Source organism: Glycine soja, chromosome 3 (assembly GCF_004193775.1).
Source record: "Glycine soja cultivar W05 chromosome 3, ASM419377v2, whole genome shotgun sequence".
In the NCBI taxonomy this organism is placed as follows: domain Eukaryota; kingdom Viridiplantae; phylum Streptophyta; class Magnoliopsida; order Fabales; family Fabaceae; genus Glycine; species Glycine soja.
The window spans coordinates 40,136,685-40,156,485 of record NC_041004.1 but is presented as its reverse complement, the minus strand read 5'-3'; the positions used below and the strand labels follow the sequence as shown (position 1 = coordinate 40,156,485).

Below are 19,801 nucleotides of genomic sequence, written 5' to 3'. Positions count from 1 at the left end.
TTTTATATTAATCTCTATACATATCAACACAGTCCTAAAACAAAGAAAAAACACAACACAACCGAAGGAAAAACAAGAAATTCACCATATTGTACATTAGAATTTGTAGTGTGGGTCCAATAAGATAAGAGAGTGGATAGGACTGGGTGTGTGTGTATCAAATATAGGAGGCATATTATCTAAAAGATTCGAACTAATTGAACTTAACTCTTCTATGCTTATATACATTTTAACTTGTCTTTGTTTGTAGGATGCGATATTTTAGTTCTCCAGGTCGTTTCTTCAGTCCAACTAGATTGGTCTCGCTGGGACTTGTGTGAAATCATTTTGTAGACTGTTTTTTTTTTTTAAATTAAAAAAAACTTGAGCTGCTTCTACATCATTCTAGACTTGTACGAAAGTCAGCCTCAAAGGCATCATGCTTGAATTTTTTTCTTGTTTGCTGCCTAGGTTTGTGCTTCAATCTTAGAGGACATTTCTTTTTATCTATTTTTTCCTAATTTTTTGGACTAGTATATATTATTATATCATGTCACATTATTTTCTTATTTTGATGTTTGTCAGAAAATCTTATTTATCATTTTTAGTGAATCTTTCTTTTTAATCATATTTTTCATCACAAGATTTAAATTTAAAATCTTACTTAATGAATTTAATTTTAGTTTCATTCAGATCATTAATGAATTTAATTTCAGTTTATTCAGACCAAAATTAATTGGTACGTTGATATAAACTTTAGCTTATCATTTATTAGACTTTATAAAGAAATAGAACTAAAATAGTTACCTCCGCTTTCTAAACAATCATGGTTTTGATGCTCAAAAGTCAGTTCACAGAACAAAATCACAACATTCTCTTTCCCAACTCTCATACACCATCTTCTCATAATCAATCTCAATACCTATCTCAAGCTACAAGCCTACAACAACCTTATTTAAAGTCAATAAGTCACTTCTTATAGCATATGATGAATCACTATAACTATCAAGTAAAATATGTCAAACCTCTTCAATCTTCCTACAGTGATCTTTAACAAGGTTGCACCTTTATTTCTCAATCACCTACACCATGAAATTACCATGTATTACTATTTAGTATTTAGTTCGACCACATCGAAACCAACAAATGCAACCTAGCCACCACATCCGACACAAATTTGCCATATGCATTCATCTCCCAACAATAATCTCTTACCAAACTTCCAAACAATATTAATCTTGATTGCATCTATTTTTCTCCCATAGCAAGATGTATCATCTTAGTTATTTCTTATGTGAGTTGGGTGAGACTATAGATTTAAATGAAATTTTGTTATGAAATTAAGTGTTTACTTGGTTGTAACTTATAATCCTAATAATAAAGATAAAGGGATTTTTTTTTGGAACTGTATTGATTTGGAGCATTTGAAGTAATTTAATTGTAAACAAGTGCCTCCGTTATTTTCAAGGACATGTTTTGTTTTTTGTATTAGAATTAAAATAAACAGAAAAACTATGTAAAAAGACTATAATGAGAAAATGTACAAAACGAAATCACATGTGAGAAACAATGTCAGATATCCATTAACTACATCAGATTAGCTTTCACAGCATCAGGACATAAGATAACGGTAATGGTGATATCTTTTTTTTTTTTTGTCAAGGACTTGTTTACAAACATTGTCATATAGAAAAACTAAAAAAAGAATATCGTGTAAAGAAAAAATAATATTTATGTTAATAATGAGTCTATTCTGTGCTCATGCAAAACCACCCCATGCCAAGTCTATACAATATGAAACAGTGTCATTAAAGACAAAACAACAAATAATTAGATTATTTGTAAAGACACATAATTGCTTTTAACTTGTGAGGCAAAATTAATCACAATTAAATATTTTTATAAACTCGTGACACTATTAATCATATATCAATAATTGCAATGTTCATTTATCCTTAACTACTTGTGCTACAGGGACAGGGCAAATAGTCTGTGTGTACTCACATTACTCAATTACAAAACGTGCAGCTAAACCCAATAACATATCCCTCAATAAAAAAATAGGGACAGTGATTCCTTCCTCTGGGTTAGCACAGTGACTTAGTACATGGCATTTGCAGTCTATTACTATCAACATTATACAAAAAATTTTAACCCACATTTCTACTTACTATGTCATTCCAAACCTTGGATTCTTTGGATTAGCAAAGTTTCATCTGGACTGGAGGTCTTCCCCAATGAAATCAACAACTATATCTTCCTCAGTGCCATCAAACATGTATAACAGATGAATTGCACCATTTGGTCTAAAATAATGTGACATGATGGGACTATGACTCACCACTCTCAAAGCTTGACAAACGAGAGTCTGATAAAACAGTGAAGAGCTGTGTATCTACAAATAGCTGCAAAGCCAATGATTCAAAATCAATAGCTTTCAAACAGTAATTAGTAAAGAGCTCTGCCTTGCTTGAATAAACGTCCCCATAAAAACAGAACTAACTACGAAGACAATCTTCACAAAAAAAATAGGAAGATAAAATAAATTAAGTTTCTCCTAAAAGCTAAAATAAAGTGATGCACTTCAGTTTTTAGAGAAGTTAGGTGAGAGAAATTTTATAAAAGTTAAGTGCTTAAGTTGATTTTAGATTATGAAAGTACTTTAATTCATTTACCTTCTTATTTTATCATCCAATAAGTGCTCATCATGGAGAAGTTTATCAAAACACCAATCTCACTAGGAATATAAGTGAAAATAAAATAAATTCCAATGTGCCTATTCTGAAGGAATATTTAATGTACCCCTCTCCCCAATGATGTTAACAATTCTTACTTTTTCTGCAGCTTAAGCGAAATTAATATATACAATCAAATTTTATTCTAAACTAGGATGGCAACAAGACAATTATATGTAACAATCATTTCAATGCTTGTGTAGAACGAAAATTTCCTATGGTTTTCCTTAAAAGAATAAGGTTGTTACCTTAATGAATGGCTGGTCCCTTGCAGGAAATGAATCAATGAAGCTATCTTTAAGAAGTAAAGAAACCTGAACAAATTAATCCAGGATGAGCTAGGAAAAAGAAGGCAAACTACCAATTCTTGATTATTTGAGAACTTCCAAAAATCAATATCACAATAACTTAGTCATCTTACCCTGTCGTTATTTGATTGTACACTAGTGATCGTGTGAGATTTCAGATCTGAACAAAGTGACTCCAAATAGTGCCACATTATATTCAAAAACTGAGTTGAAGCTTCAGCCTGAAAACAAGTAAAAATTAGCAGTTGCCACTAATGGGAGGAGCATCAGAAGCTAGAAGCTGAAAAGGTGCTAGTTGATTATACATAGATAAGAAATACTAATATGTATTTTTCCAAAATAGTGTGTGTGTGAGAGAGAGATCTAATTAAGTATGAGAACTAAAAAAACCTGGACTTCGTTGCACCTATGTACAGGATGCTTTCTAGCAATTGATCTTTCATTTGAAAGTCTAGCATGAATTGGAGTCAACTGAGAGAGAAGCTCTCTATGTCGTGGAAGTCTTGGTAAGTGACACATTGTAACCTACACAAGAAAAAATTTGAAGAGAAACATGACCGAAAAATTCTGCATGGTACAGTATATGCTATCTTCTGGTTAGAAAACATTTTAGAAATAGTCAAAGATATGACAAAGTAAATTAAGTGTGACTAGTTCCAACAGACACCCCACATATCTTGTGGAATAACTTGTAATTATCTTTAAAACATTATTACAAACCTGATCCTTTGGCATATTAACAAGAACAAGATTCTTAGTTTTCATATTCAAGTCATCAGGTTTATGTTGTATGCCAACCTGCACGAACAAAAGAAAATTGGATAAACAATGAGACCATTCTTTAAAATTTTAAAAAACTTATTCATGAAAAAGAAAAAGAGCTAAATTCACAAATGACAGATAACCATGGTGATAAAATTTTCGGTTTGAAGTTATAATTCATGTATGAACACTTAAAAAAGAAAAAATTTCTAATCTGATCTTTCTCTTCCTCTCTCCAACCCTAATTTTGGTCTCATTTTTTAATTCAAATTTCAGAACAGGGCATCATTCTCACATATTGACAGAACAGTAGCATTATTAACACAAACATACTAATCCTCAATGCAAAGGCATTATCAATTCAAAATGGAATTGGAAGTAAGCACGCATCCTACAAACTAAAAAGCAACAAAGACATTGATATTGAAAAAAATTAACTGTGATCACTGGAATTAAAGTACATCTCCACATAATGATATTAACCCACTGCCTGTGTAAGATGAAAAACATGCTGTAGGTCAATTTCTAGATTACACAAATGCAAACATAAATGCTACATCTTAAGTTTCATATGAATTAATTTCTCAAAGCAAAAACCTAGAAAATCAATCATTAACCCTGGTAAGGGAGAATCCAATTGCTTTGTAATTCTGTTTTGCTTATTCACACACACACACACACACACACACATATATATGTTCTGAGTTGGATCTGTTTGGAGTTGAGAGATTGGGGTGCCAACATAGTTAGGATGCCAATCTCTTTTTCTCCAAGATTCAGCTCCCTTTTGCCAAAAAAAAAAAAAAACTGGTAAAGGAGAATATTATGAATGAATGAAGAATATATACTAATGTAATAGTTAACACAAAGCAACACTGAATACTACACTAAAGTACTAGCTTACAAAACAAATATAATTTGAGACAACATATTTTGTAAACATTAAAGAAAATGAAACTCACAATATATGGAACTGGGGCATCAAGAAAATCAATCATTTTCCCAGGTAAAACCTGAAAAGCAAAGCTAACATATTGTTAGACCTACGTGACATTGACAATGCCACAAGGAAAATCTGAAACCATGGCTTGTTGAATCCATTGACTCACCGGGAGCAATAAACTCTGCCACTGAAATGGACGAATCATGGGAATCAGAGAAAGCACTGTGGCAGATAGAACACCCTGCATTATGTCAAAATTTGCCAAAATGAAAGTTGGGTTATAATCCCCTCTGCATCAATCCAAATCAATCAGCAACAGCAACTAAGTAATAAGCTACAACATTGTAAGGAAAATCGATGGGCATCAATTACTATGATTGTTTTAAAGACTTACCAGATTTGGACACATTATTACCACCTGTTTTTCCAACAACACTCCTGTAATTAATGCCATCACCTACCAGAAACATCGTGGATAAATGGAATGAGTCAAAATCTTCAATAGGAAGTGGAAAGGCAGGGGCCATAGGTAACAGTCCACATGATGCAAAGAAAATGCAGTAAAGCATCTTCTTTGACAAATTGTTTCTGCTAGTGGTAAGGAATAATGCTAGCAGCACCATTCCTTTTCTGATTATGGAATAATTCATAATATAGAATCACAAGGAATCTGCTTATTTATGTGAATGAAAAACATAGGGAAAATGGAAATGTTCAGGGAGATATAAATGATATATTTTTCTTTCTTTTCTTTACCTTTATATATTCGGGTTCATTTTAGTTAGAGGATGTAAATAGTTGTTGGGTTTGGTTTGAACCAAAGTATACCCCTAAACTACACATAGTAATTTAGGAACTGATGATGCAAGCTATAATTCAATAATGTTATCCAGTATAAGAACTAGGATAACTAAACAGCAAAAAAAAAAAAAAGAACACCAGCAACAGGAAAAGGAAACATGAGAGACGAGCAAAATCAATCTGAAAATCATTTTCTGCATAAAAGATCAGTAAAATAGAAATTAGAGGAAAAATAATAGCTTTAAAAGATTTTCTGCTTGCAGGAAATGGTTTCTATAAAGAACTTCTGAGTTCAGACAAACATTAACACTGTTGAATGTCAACTGGAATATGTGCTTACACTATCAAGGGACAGAACTCGACAAGTAGTTGCCATTGTCCATACTGATAATGACAGGGCTTCCTCAGCAGCTGCCAGCTTTGCATTGTCCTTTAACCAAGTATAGTTGTAAGGAGTGTACATAATTTTTGGATAAGTATTGTGTTAAAAATCAATTAAAAAATTACCAGAGCTGGTTCAGAACAATTTGAACAATCATCCCCGAAGCCAAGTGAAGCAACTGAATGTCGTATGTACTGAATAGCCTGTAGATGTTCGAGAGGGTGGAAGACAAATTCACTTCCTCGAGGTGGAATAGGTTCAGCATGATATCTACACACTATCTGTAGCAAATCATTCTTATTTTCCTATCAAATCCATTCACAAAAAAAGAAAACTTGTAAAATGCCAATCAAACATCTCCTCAATTTAATCAATGCAAAACAAATTGACAACCATTTTACACTAACCATGGCCCATTCTATTAACAATTCGTCCCCGTAATCTCTTTCATTGTTTGAGAAAAAATCGTCCTCATCTTCTGATGCCATGCTTCTAACTGGACTGCCAATGAAAACAATATGGTATTGAAATTGAATAAGAATTAAACATTAAATGTCATAAAAAGAAGAAGAAAAACACACCAACAAAGTAGACAGATGGATGAACCATATCAAAACTGAAAAAGTTTCGTTCCATAATTGCTATAAGTGTAGCACAATAAATTGAAGGAAAAAAAGTGATGACAGTCTATCCAAAAGTAAAATCGAAACGAATATTGTAATTATAAATTTATTACCTGAAAAGTGATTCGGAACTTCCAAGACGCTCCAAGACACGATTCTGAGCAGAAAAAGGTGTTCCAACTTTCGGAGAAACTTGGTCATTTTTGTAATTTCCATGCATTCTTTCTATAGAACCAAGAGTTTCTGGTGCCCCAAAAGTACAATTATCATGATCTTGTAGATTCTTCCTGCCATCCTTATCTATATCCCTGACCTGCCAATGATCTGAAGCATCACTGGCGGTCACACTTACAGGAGATTGACAGCGAGAATCCCATCTTTTAGGGGACAACTGTATGATTTCATCATCAGATATAATCCCCGCAGCAGCAGCAGTAATAACAGCTGCAGCATCAAGGGGTATTGCACAATCCATCCAGTCACTGAATGACTCCCTATCCGGGGAGTTAGCATTTGAACTCATTTGATCATCTAATTTGGGTGTTGATGGAGTGCTGCCAGTGAGAGTCACCTCATTTATAAACTGAGTTATCCGATTCAGGCGCTCTTGTGCAATGAGACTGCATCCAAGTAAGGCATAGTAAGTTCTACTGGATGTAGGGAAAACCAAAGGATATCAAGCATGTCTTTTCCCTGAAAAGTAAGTCAGTACATGCCAATAATGCTAACCTGTTTAACATCTCAAAGTGTAACTCAAAGAAAGGAACTTTAGTTAGAAGACAGTAACAGCGAGGTGCAGAAACCAGAAAGCGGCTGCATGCCCCAGAGGGATGAGAAAAAGGAGATGATATGCCTAAGATACCAGGGGGCCTCTGAACAATTTCAGGCACATGTAAGCAAACTCCATAAAGTGTTGCATTGTCTGCTGCCTGATCAAGACATCAAGGTACACATAAAAGTGTTTCAGCAATATTACTGTAAGAAATAAATGAGAATCAAGGTATGCAGTAAGTTTATGTTTAATCCATCCTGTCCGGCCCTATTTGTTTGTCCATAAGGGACCATGTTACAAATTTCAAGTTTATTTTTGGTTCTCCTGTTCTCACTCGCAGCTTGAGCTATAACAACAGGATGCTCTTTAGCATCTCAAATGTTCTGAGGAATCTGAACCATTGAGACAATTGTTAGAAATATACTTCTGAAGTTTTATCTCACAGAAAAATACTAAGTAGCTAAGAAAAAATTTATACTGTAAGATAAGTTACCCCCTCCCCCCCTGGCTCACTCTACAATTCTCAAAAAAGAAATTCAAAATAGTAATATGCAGAAACTGTACACAGACACAGAATCTTGCATAATCTGATCTAGCATAAGTGAACCAGGGTACAAGTAAAATAAGAGTTCAACAGAACAATCACTAACCATATCAAGCTAACAGACTAAAGTCGATAGATGATATCAATACAAAAATTACCTTGATTGTAAAGACAAATGAAAGATCATCTTTTCCTAAATGCTCCTGTAGAGAATAACAGCCAAAAAGAAAAAAGAATAAATATTATCTTTGGTTGCAAAGGTATTAGGTGCTCAATGGAAGGTTAATTATACAATAAAAATTGGATTGAGTCAATGCTTCTCTACAACAAAAATGAAAGATCATGAAATGTAGCATTCTCAATATTTCTCTGCATATGCATGCCATGGCACTTAGACTAAGTAATAAGTTATGCTTACGTAGTATAAATTTATTATCTAAAACACTACATGATAAATTGCTTTAACTAGCTTGTAAAAAAGCAAAAACATTTTTTTTTCATGAAAAAGAACTATGAGATCGATGTGGCATACCTGTCCATAGACAAGTTCATTTAGTTCGCTTAGAGATGGAGTCCTCTCCAACAACCATGCCTGTAAATCAGCACTTAAACAAATGAAACAGTTGTGGAAAATCAGATTTTATAACTTAACTAGACCTATTGTTTAGCAAAAATGTTATTTTTATCTTAGTAACAAAATGCCAAATTCTACCAAAAATAAAAGATGGGAAATTTTTATTTATAATTAAGAAATCATACAAATTAAAAGCAATAAGATCAGTCAATCATAATAAGCTAAACCTATGAATGTAAGTCAATATAGTGAGATTTCTCTAGATTCAATAGACTTGGAGCAACTTTATTGCAGATACTGTTCCTTAGTTTCTTTCTCCTTATGACCCCACTTTTCAACTTTAAACTTGCTAAACAATGTTGCTTGTAAAGGCAACTGCATCTTTGAATTCCTTGTCTCTCTCTTGCCATATCATCATAATATTGAATAAGCAACTACTGTTTAAGTTGCTCTTACTATGTCACATACGGGAATGGTATAAATTATGTTCATATGCTGCAGTGTAATGATAAAAAAGATAACAGAAATTTCTAACTCCAAGATAAATCAAACAATTTATTCATTGAGAAATCAAATAATTTTGTTTTGTCATTTACATATCATGGAAAGGGCAAGGGCAACATGCAATGATGGTAGGACCAATTTTTGTAGCTCCAAATGCAAACAATTGTAAGACAGTGTTTAAAAAAGAAAAAAAAACAATTGACAGCTCTGAGTATGTAAAATAGCATCAAACCGACCTTAACACCTTCAGGAAAGCAAAAGGGAGCTAAATCCTTCTTACTCATTGTTAGCTTCTTTGCAGGAGGATATTTGAACAGTAACTGCATGTTTGCAAAAAGGTATCAGCTGCAAAGAATCTATTGATCCATAGCAATAAACTAAATTGTGAATATAAAAAAGGAAGAGTCAGTTACAGTTTGTTTGCTCGGAAATTTTACGATCAAATTATTTGATTGCAGAGATTATTTGTATGGTAACTCAAATAATTCCCGTTCACCATCAAAATACAGATATAATATTCCTAAACATCTTTCATAAATGCTGGGAACCAGACACCAGATATGCACAACACCTATTAGCCTATAACACTCTTGAGAATTTAACCTTAAAAACTTATCTATAGAGAATAACAGACAAATTTAAATTTAAATTTCTGTTTCTGAAATGCAGAGACTGGACAGCCAGTTATCTCTTTTATTCCAAGTTTCCTTCTATTTCCTCTGTTTTGGAGGATATCTTATCCTTCCCTTAATTATACTTTCTTTCTTTTCTCATAAAATTTCCTTTTCAATCAAATGTGAGTGTTGAAAGGAATCTCATGGTAAATAATATTCTTAAAATCTTGGTTTTTGACCAAGCCTGATGGCATCATTATGTGACCCATGTGGATGACCTCATCTAGTGGAATAAAGCTATTGTTGTATAAAATGAATGTGTTACTGATATCTAACAAACCTGAGGTTCCAAAGTTGGTTCCGGTGGCCTTTGTTGCTGTAACATTTTGTAATCTAGAGATGCAGGTTTTTCCTTTTCCCACTTTTTCCTTCTTGCAAATGCATGCTCCACGGCTTCCAAATTAGCATCTGGATGCAGCCCCACAATCACAAAATGTTCAAAGAGCGATTCTGGCTCCTTATAATTTACACAATCCTACAGTAATATTCACAGTGGCTTACTTATACAAAATGATAAGCTTACATTTCTGACAAATATGTGTATGGTACACAAAGACACATCCTACAAGTTAGTGCAATAATGCATCATTGTTAACATTTCAAGTCTAAATGAAGAACCTTCAAAATAACTTTTAGCATTAACAGTATAGCCATTACTCATAAACCAGTATGGCATGGTTCACTATACGAATATAAGAAAAATCAAAACCCTCAATGGCTCAATGCTCATGCTCTAATTTCTTTCTGATAGGGCTAGATTATATAGAGAGACAACTGCTACCAATTCCCTTAGGTGATGTATATTTGACATCAAAATATTGCATGCAGAAATATTATATTTCCTAAAACATGCAAAAGAATGGTTAAATTTCCTAGAGGACAAAGAAGTTGTCTAAACAAAGTAGTAGATTTTGTTGATTAAACAATGATGAACAAGTAATTGAAGGGAGGAAACTGATTTTCTAATCTGAGGTGAAACATGAAGTAACCCGACTTATTGAAAAATTTATCATCATTGATAGCACTGTACTACTGTATTGTACAATATAGAACATTACTATTTGCAGATCAGTCAGTCAGGCAAGGAATATTTTCAAAAATAAATATAGTACATGAAGGGATTCTAAAAATTAAATACCAGATTTTTAGGATGAAGCCGATACCACTGCCGTTTCTGGTTGGCCATGACCTCAGGGTTGAAACTCGCCGGTGAAACTTCTTCGCGGAATCTGCCACCCCACCGCCAAGCCTTGTGCACATGAGATCTTAATTTCTGAAAGCTATTATTACGCTGAACTCCTTCTCTAGTAACAAGTTCACTTTGACATCGTCTATGTGCACCAGGCCCCATTTGTGGCATACTTGACCCACCACCAGAATACATATTGTGAAATGCTTCCCCAGCAACTCTGAATGCCCCTTCAGATAACTGCTGCAGGACCCGCATTGGCGATGTTGGCCTATCCTCATGATGTTCGGCCTCTTCTTTTGAGTCCATATTTTGATAAGCACCTAGCTCATCATCATGCTCTCAATTTTCACTTCAATAATCAAATTACAGCCTCCACACCATTTCTCTACCACCACCCTTTTGGATCATTGCACTGAATTTGATGATTCTACCACATTTTGATTCCAATGAGAATGCCCCAGATGGACATTATCACCAAGTTTATTCCAGGGATCCTTCTTTCTCTTTCTCACAAAAAAAAGTTTTTTTTATATGATTTAACGATCAAAACATCAACTGATTCCTCTGGGCAGGTAGATTCCACTTTTAATTTTTTTTTCCTTTTAAACTTTCAAACTTTTCCACCCGAACAATAATGGGCACCAACCTGCTGGTTCTAAAACATAGAACAATGATATTCTTCTCATTAATGATGGAACTGCCGGTATTATTCTCATTAATGGCAAAAGAATGCGCAGAATGAAAGAGGCAAATGAAAAAGTATAACCCTCCAACGCATATTGCTTGTAACGGAAACAAGAGCGAGTAAATGCATGGAAAATTCAAAAGGCAAGATCAATATTGCAGGTGGTTTTTGGTGTGACAAACACGCATGTACCTGTGTTTTCGTGGTTCCTGAGGAGGCTCGGTCCTTGTCCTAGATAGAACAGAGCGAGAGAGAGGGGAGAGAGAGAAGAGTTGCTAAATATATATAGAAATGGAAGAGAAAGGAAGGAAGATGAAAGAAAGAACCTTTGGAGTTTGAACAAAAAGCAGAGAATGGAAAAAAAAAAAAAAACTACTCGTGTCATGTCAACAAAAACACATAACATAACATAATAACATATGAGAATATATTTACGAGCATGGTCCTCAACTTGAATTAATTGTGATCGGACACTGCTCCATTTGTTTCCCAGTTTTGCCAAACTTGTCGGGGCTCTTATAGAAATCCCCGAGCACGCAAGCCAACTTTAATTAATTCATCGGACCAAGTGTTATGGCCACTGCATGTGCATGATAATAAAGGATTTTTATTTTATTTTTATTTTTTGGGGCGTGATAAACTATTTAAATCTTCTAAGGTAAGAAAAGATAATAATAAGATATTAGAAAATATATGATTTATTATATATGTTTAGCACCTATTTTTTGGGAGCATAATATTTAAACAACCAAATAAGATGCCATATGATTCATAGTAGATAATCTTATCATTTAAATATATCATCATAATTTGATTATTGATTCAAGCATATGATAAATCATATGTTGAGAGAGGTTAATCCTTTAAATAAAATTTAGTACACATAGGATGAAAAAATAAAGTTTGTGTAATGTTAGGGACCAAAAGGAATTTAAAAATGTTTGATTGGAGATTAAAATGAATTATTTTTAGCATATGGGTCAAAAAGTAAATTTTGTGCTATTGCAGAAACCAAATAAATAATTTTCTTAAAAATAAAAAGTAAGAGACTTGGACAACATTTATCAACCTATGTGTACATCTCAAAAGATAAGATAGAGGATGAAACATGAATCCATTTTATGTTAAATACTTACACAGTTAAATAAAAGTTTTTATTTAGTTTTTTAATTACAATAAAGGAAAAAATAAAACAAGCAGGTTTTTAATAAATATTTCCACTTATTTTTAAATTCTTAAATAAAATAAGCTATTTCAATTTTTCTATCATTAGTTTCACTTTTCATGGTTCAGTTTGTTTAAATTTCAAAAATATGATTTTAAAAAGTATTTTCCTAAGAAGCACATGAGAGTTGCTTCTTAAATATATATATTTTTTTTAAAAAAAATAAAGTTCAGACAAACATATAGAAAAAATTAGAAACTACTTATGTTATTAAAAAATATTTTTTAAAAAAAGCATAAAGAAACAAGCTCAATATATTAGTTTTTTAAATTTATTCTTGTAATAATAATACATACATACATAAAAATCGAATACAAATCCCTTGATATTTTACGAATAAAAAAGGAAACACGATATATATATAGGTTGAAAGTTTTTTTTTAATAAAAAAAATCAACTTAAATAAAGTTAAAACATAAGAATTATCAATAAAAGTTACAAATTATAAATGGACCTGTACTACACCCTCAAGCCCACATAGGCCCACACTGGCTTACCCTACTTATAAAAAGATCACACCTGAGATTTGATTTTCCACGAGTTGTTAGCTTCGTTCAGAGACTAGAGAGAAAGAGAGAGTAAACCCAAGCAAGAATCAACGGTGCGTTCGTCATAATTTGGGGTGTTTTGGCACGAATGTTTTGACAGTGTTTTCATTTGCGACAATAATATGATATGTTATCATTCTTGATTATTCAAGAACATTAAATTTTTCATGAATGACATAATGACCCTAAATTTTGTGGTTATATGGATTCTATATTTCAAAATTTTGAATTCTTTATGAGTTCAAACCCTAATGACCTTTTGTGATCCTAGTTGGAGCTATGATTTGAATTTTAGTTCATAATTGTGAATACAATTGAAAATTCTTTATGAATTCAAGAATGATACTCAATGATCCTAGTCAGAGCTACTTGTTTATAGTTTGAACATAATTTATAATATTCTGTGTGAATTCAGGAATGACCCCGACCATCCTATTCGGAGCTACGATTTCCCCCCCTCATAATTTCCAATAGAATTTAGAATTCTGTGAATTATGACCCTGGATGACCCTATTTAGAGTTACCACGATTTGAGTTTTTGTTTATAATTTTGAACAGAATGTTGAATTCTTTGTGAATTCAGTATTGATTCTCGGTGATCCTAGTCTAAAGTATAATGTGAAATTTGTTTATAATTTTGAACAATTTTTTTGAATTCGTTATTATGAATTCAAATTGATCCTTGGTGACCCAACTTGCGGTGAATCTAATCTGAATTGTAATGTGAAATTTGATTCTGAAATTTGAATTTTTATGGTTGTCGATGACCCTTAATCTGAATTAAAATTTGACTCTCGGCAGTTCGAATGACCCTAATCGAAACTATAATGTGAATTTTTGTTCATAATTTTGTATTGGATTTGGTGACCCTTAATACAATTCAATATTGCAACATGAATTGAATTCTTTATTTCAAAATTTTAAATCCGGATAGGAGGATATTTGATGGCTCTCAATGACGCTCAATGTAACATTCGATATGAAATCTCTTCTTACAATATGAACTTTTTGTTCAGAATTTTGATTTGGGATTAGCGACCCTTAGAAATTGCAGGATGAATGAAATTCTTTATTTCGAAATATGACCCTTGATGCTACTTTGCTAAATGCTGTGTTTATTCATGATGTTGAATTTTAAGCTTTGACGACCTTATATTCAATTGAAAATATGAATTATATTTTCATAATGTGAAAGTTGGGAAGGTATATTTTCAGCCTCGATGACCCTAAATACAATGTAAATTGCTTCCAGGATGGCATACTTAGTTTTGATGACCCTAAATTTAAGAAAAAAACCAACAGTTACAACAAGTCCAGTTTATGTGTGGGATAACTCATTGATCAAGATGTTGTATGATCAATGAGTATCATTATATGCTTAAAGTGCATTTCCTCATTATAAATAGAATGATTGAACTTGCGATTTATTTTAAATGGAGTATTATACCCAATTCTTCCAAGTCTATTGAATCTATATCACGGATTATATATTTTCAAGAAGAAACAACAGTGAAAATTTTCTCTTAAAAGGGGTTTATGTTTGAATCACCTCAACAGTTAATCACGTTACAATTGTGTCCATGTTGACAGTGGACAACTTATTTTGGCAATTAGATCTTTATTCATCATGTAAAATGGGATGGTATCTTGTGTCTTGATGATCCGCAGTGCAATTACCCATACATGACCTTGGTCAATTTGAATGGTCATGAGCTGCAGGCTATTGTTAGTAATTTTTTAGCACAATTTGGAGAACATGACTTTCAAAAATTAAGGTTGTCCCTAATAATATTTGCAAACTGATCCATGTGATCTCCAATGTTTATGACACTATTGTCTGGAATGACAAAACAGATGCCGCTTTAAATATGGGCTTGGCATATGCAGGTATTTCGGAGAAGGATAGTCTTTAGATTAAATAAATTGTAATTTTTTTTAATTTTACACTCTTTGATTATTTTAACAAATTGAAACATTTATAATTTAAAAAATTAATTTTTCAATTTCTAATTAAACAGACTACCCAACCCAATGCTGGGTCTATAATGAATTGGGTCAAAAAAAATTTAATTTAGGCTTAAATGAAACTCAAACCCTTGAAAAGTCTAATTTGTTTAAGGTTAAATCATACATTTTCATCGGGTCGGCCCGACTACCTCGACCCATTTTACAACTTCTATGTTTTTAGCTTTCAGTCAATTTTTTACTAATTTTATTAAACATAATCTTACTTTTTTCCCCTAAAGTTACGCTTGTAGTTTTATGTTCTATAACTAAAGAGTACTAGATATTCTTATATATATTGTTTAAATTATAGGAATTATAAAGTTGTCTTGATAGTTGAAGAAAAAATAGAGAAAATTCTTAAATTCAAATTCCTTCCTTCCACTAACATAATAACAAAACTAACAACTAATATTTATAGATTATTTTCTTTATATAAATTATCAATTATGTATTTATGTTTTGAAATCAGCATAAATCTCGTGAGATTTTTTTTTAATTTGATATGATATAAAATTATTTTTTAATCAAAATAGACACTTTTTTATTAATTTGAATATTTAAATCATAAAAAAATACTGGTAATAATTACCTTAATAATTATAATTATGTCTTTTTATGAATATAAAATAAAATGGCATTGTATTATTTAACAAAAAAAATTAATTTAAGGAAATAGAATAATAGAATGTTATTGATTAACATGTAATTAACTATTATTAAGTTAACATTTACCCTTATTTGTTATATTTCCTCCGTCCAAATATGACAACGATTTTAGTTTTTCAAAAAAATATTTAAAATTGACTGAAATTCTCACTTTTTTAATGAGATATTAAAAAATATCTACTCTAATTTTATTGTATTGAAAAACTTAATAATATATTTATTGAAATTAAAAAAATAAAATATTATATTCAAATTGTTTTCTAATAAATACTATTATCTATTTTTCTTTATTAGTGTGAAAAAATCTTAAACTTTAGTCCCTGGGGATAGAGAGAGTAATAGCTTTCTTTTGTTGGTGAAAGGAGGGAGTAGTGGTATATTTGTATTACAACAAGTTATTATAAAATCCTGATTCGGAGGCTTGTAATTTTTTTTACTAACTTATAAGGTATTTTGACCGAATTATGATATATTTAGTATAAACTCTTTGCTTACTAGTTACTATAATTAAAAATAATAATATATTTATATAAATTAAAAATAATAATGAAATTGCAATTCAGACAAAAGTTAAATTAAATTTCCATTTTTTAATATTTAACCATTTTCTTATTTTTTTTCATATAGCACCAAAAAGAGGATACTATCTGACGCAAAGGATTGCCATAGTAATATAATATTCTGTTGCCTTCACATAAGTGAAATTTAACCTGAGAACCAGTGTATTATAATATCTCAACCGCAGTTACACACCGCAAACAAGATTAATGGGTTCAGAGACACTTGTGATTTTTGACTAAAAAAAGTTCTACATTATTTTCTCGACCTTTTTGGCCTTGCATGCATTCCTTTTTTTAAATTATGAACATTTCTTAAAATTTTCAATTTTTATTTTTTCATTTCTGTGTAACTTTGGCAAAAAATAAATAACTAGATGATACTCTCGACTGATTATTTTCTGGTCTTTTACCAAAAGTTTGATTTAGATCATTAGATGTATTGGTAAGTGGGAAGTATTGTAATGTGTTTTCATTTTCTTCGTTTTCCATGCCTTGGGCATGAAATGTTTTGGTGAAATTCATATGTGAGTTGAGCGAGTTTCGTTTTTCATTTTGTGGATTTCATTCCCAAAGTAGTGGGATCCATAAGAATTTCAAGCAATGAAGGAAAACGTGTTTTGAAAGAGTGTTAGTGAATGGATTCATATTGTAAGATTGAAATTGGAATATCTGATCCTTATTAAGATTCTAGGAGGTATGAGTCAATGTTTTTAACTCTGTTTGGTCGAAAGCATAGCCAGAGTGGATCCTCTGTATAAGTATACTCTATGCTACATTGCAAGGTCATGGTGGTTACTTATGTATGATTCAGATGTATTTACCATCTGATGAAGTTATGTAACTTCTAGAAGTATTTTTGTGAACGCAATACTTGTTTGCAGCAGAGATTAAGGCCTTAGTTGAGGCATTTACTTTTGCTGCAGCATTTCTGTTTGCTCATTTTATTTTATTCTATTTTTTTATTTTCTGGCCTAAGTTTACTTTGTTTTTCATATATGATTTTGTTTTGTCAAAACTACAATTTTCATACTTTCTTTGCTTATGATTGAAGATGTATCTATACCATTTTAAATGTGGATGTTCCTTTTTCTTCTACCTCCCATGAGAAACACCGTGACAAAGTAAAGTTCATAATTTGTTGCTTAAGGCTATGTCAGAATTTAGACTTACGTACGAGCTGGTTAAATTATAATATATTTTTTTTCTTTCATGCCACCAATAAATATAAGACATGGAGAACTCAGGAAAAAATTCAAGCTGGGCAAGGCTGATCCGTTACCGGTTTCAACCAATTGTAGTACATTGAGTGATGTCGTGAATTTCCCACAGAATCAAATTAAGCCTCATGGTGCTATGCTATTGTCTCCAAATTCCATGTTGCCGAATCAGAGATCAATGCCAACTGCAACACATACGTGGTAGATAAAGAGGACTAGTTAAAAATTAAAATTAACTACAAGGCAATATTTTCGCTCCAATTATACTACTGCTCATAAAACCCAAGTATCTTACCAATCAATTGGAAGCCCGAACTTTTATGCATATTCTGTAACGATGATCCTTCGAGTAATGTGGCTGGCTTGAGTAGAAATGAAAATGCTTGTGGAAATGTAGCCCAAAGTGGAACTACAAGGCAATTTTCTTGCCAACAGAAATCTCATGATGCGAGTCTAATTGAATCTGCACATGTTACAGCCGTTGAGTTAAGATCGAGGATACAAAAGCCTCAACACCAAGACCACTTGTTAACCGGAACAATCTCACTCAAATAGGATTGAGGATATCAAGGTCTCCAGAACAAGATGATTGGTTAAGCTGAAACAATCTTACTTAAGTAAGATCGAGGATACTAAGGATTTCAACTCAAGATTACTAATAAAACTGAAACAATTTGACATTAGTTTATTTACACATTTAGTGGTCTAATGCATTAAGAGAAATAACAGGTTAATTTTAAAGGTTTTACGGATTTAAAAAAATTATGTAAAAATATTATGATTTATTAGATTTTAAAAAAAAACTTTTATGATTGAGATTTTTTAGTTTTGATTTCAATGGATTTGTATCCCTAGAGTTTAAATGCCCTTAATTTTCTCGTAAAAGTAATTGGCTCTGAATTTTTTTCAATATTCCCCTACGATATTATGAGATTACAAATCCTTCACATCTTTCTAACTAGGCCAAACAAATACTCATTTTCAAAAACTAAGTGAGAACAAGTACTTCCTTAAAAAAAAGTGAGAACAAATACTACTAGTCCGTAGTGGTTAAATTATCTCTTATTTTATTAGTTTTATCTATTTCTATTTAATAATTTTTTATTAAATCAATTTTCCATTTTTTTTTGCAATACACCTATTTATATCTTATATAAAAAAGACACTTAATACATTTGTATTCATAATAATGTTATTTTCTCTTTTTTTTATCAAAAAATTAATAGTATATTATTATTTTTATTACTATTATTATTATTAAGAGAGAGAAAATATACCGTGATAGTGTAAATTTTTTACACAAATTATATAATAACAATAATGATAATAATTAATGTCATAGAAATTGAAATCTATTATTAAATTGTTTAAAGATAAATAATAATATATAAATAGGTATTATAAATATGTACAAAAACTATATAAATAGATTTTAAAAAATTATATATATATATAAGATTTAATTATCTATTTAGTTCTTATAGTTTTCAAACTTATCAATTTTAGTCCTTATAGTTAATAAGTGGTTTTTTTAGTCCCTATAGTTAATAAGTGGTTTTTTTAGTTCATGTAATTCCCGATAAGTCCCTACCATTAAAATTGCTTAACACCATTAAATTATTGTTGCCGACATCCTTCCCCAAAGCTTCCTCTCTTCCGAGAGGCCCTCGCCTTGCAACGGATACTGCACTTCCACCCCCATCCTCACTGCCGGCGCTGCAAAATTGCCGTCGCCGTCAACCTCTCAACCACTCCTCAACCACGTATAAACCTCGAGTCCTTATTTGATTCCAACGACAACAACAACCACGGGTTCAGACTCATAATTGACGGCAACAACTACGGGTTTAGATTCATCATCGTTGAGTGTTATGTCTCAAATGGAAAAGCCCGCCATACACCGTGCCGTCAAAATCTTCCTCTCCATTTCTCGCCTTTGCATGTGTCGGAGAGGTCGACGGCGACGCCGATTTTGCAGTGAGCACGACAGTAAGGGTGGGGGTGGAAGTGTAATATCCGTTGCAAGGCGGGAGCCTCCCGGAAGAGAGGGAGCTCCGAGGAAGGACGACCGATAACAATAATTTAACGGTGTTAAATAAT

At 32.0% G+C, this 19,801-nt stretch overlaps 1 protein-coding gene across 1 annotated transcript; it reads right to left on the bottom strand.

The window, feature by feature from the left end:
* Positions 1-1,857: 1,857 nt before the first annotated feature.
* LOC114406972 lies at positions 1,858-11,883 on the bottom strand. Its single transcript, XM_028369863.1, has 18 exons — positions 10,740-11,883; positions 9,882-10,076; positions 9,164-9,247; positions 8,382-8,441; positions 8,008-8,052; positions 7,263-7,462; positions 6,647-7,153; positions 6,318-6,411; positions 6,036-6,215; positions 5,869-5,958; positions 5,122-5,184; positions 4,894-4,968; positions 4,747-4,797; positions 3,743-3,820; positions 3,413-3,547; positions 3,136-3,243; positions 2,963-3,028; positions 1,858-2,384 (listed from the first exon to the last, which is right to left on the bottom strand). The coding sequence occupies exons 1-18, from the start codon at positions 11,097-11,099 to the stop codon at positions 2,310-2,312; spliced, it is 2,466 nt and encodes an 821-aa protein (XP_028225664.1). The 5' UTR covers positions 11,100-11,883; the 3' UTR covers positions 1,858-2,309.
* Between the last annotated feature and the right edge of the window lie 7,918 nt (positions 11,884-19,801).

Bases quoted from the DNA above. Each gene is read 5' to 3' on its own strand.
- LOC114406972 (XM_028369863.1), bottom strand. From the start codon at position 11,099: ATGGACTCAAAAGAAGAGGCCGAACATCATGAGGATAGGCCAACATCG. The intron at 8,442-9,163 runs GTCGGTTTGATG...GCTGATTTACAG, and splicing joins GCTTTCCTGAAGGTGTTAAG to GCATGGTTGTTGGAGAGGAC. The intron at 5,959-6,035 runs GTAATTTTTTAA...ACTTGGTTAAAG, and splicing joins ATTGTTCTGAACCAGCTCTG to GACAATGCAAAGCTGGCAGC.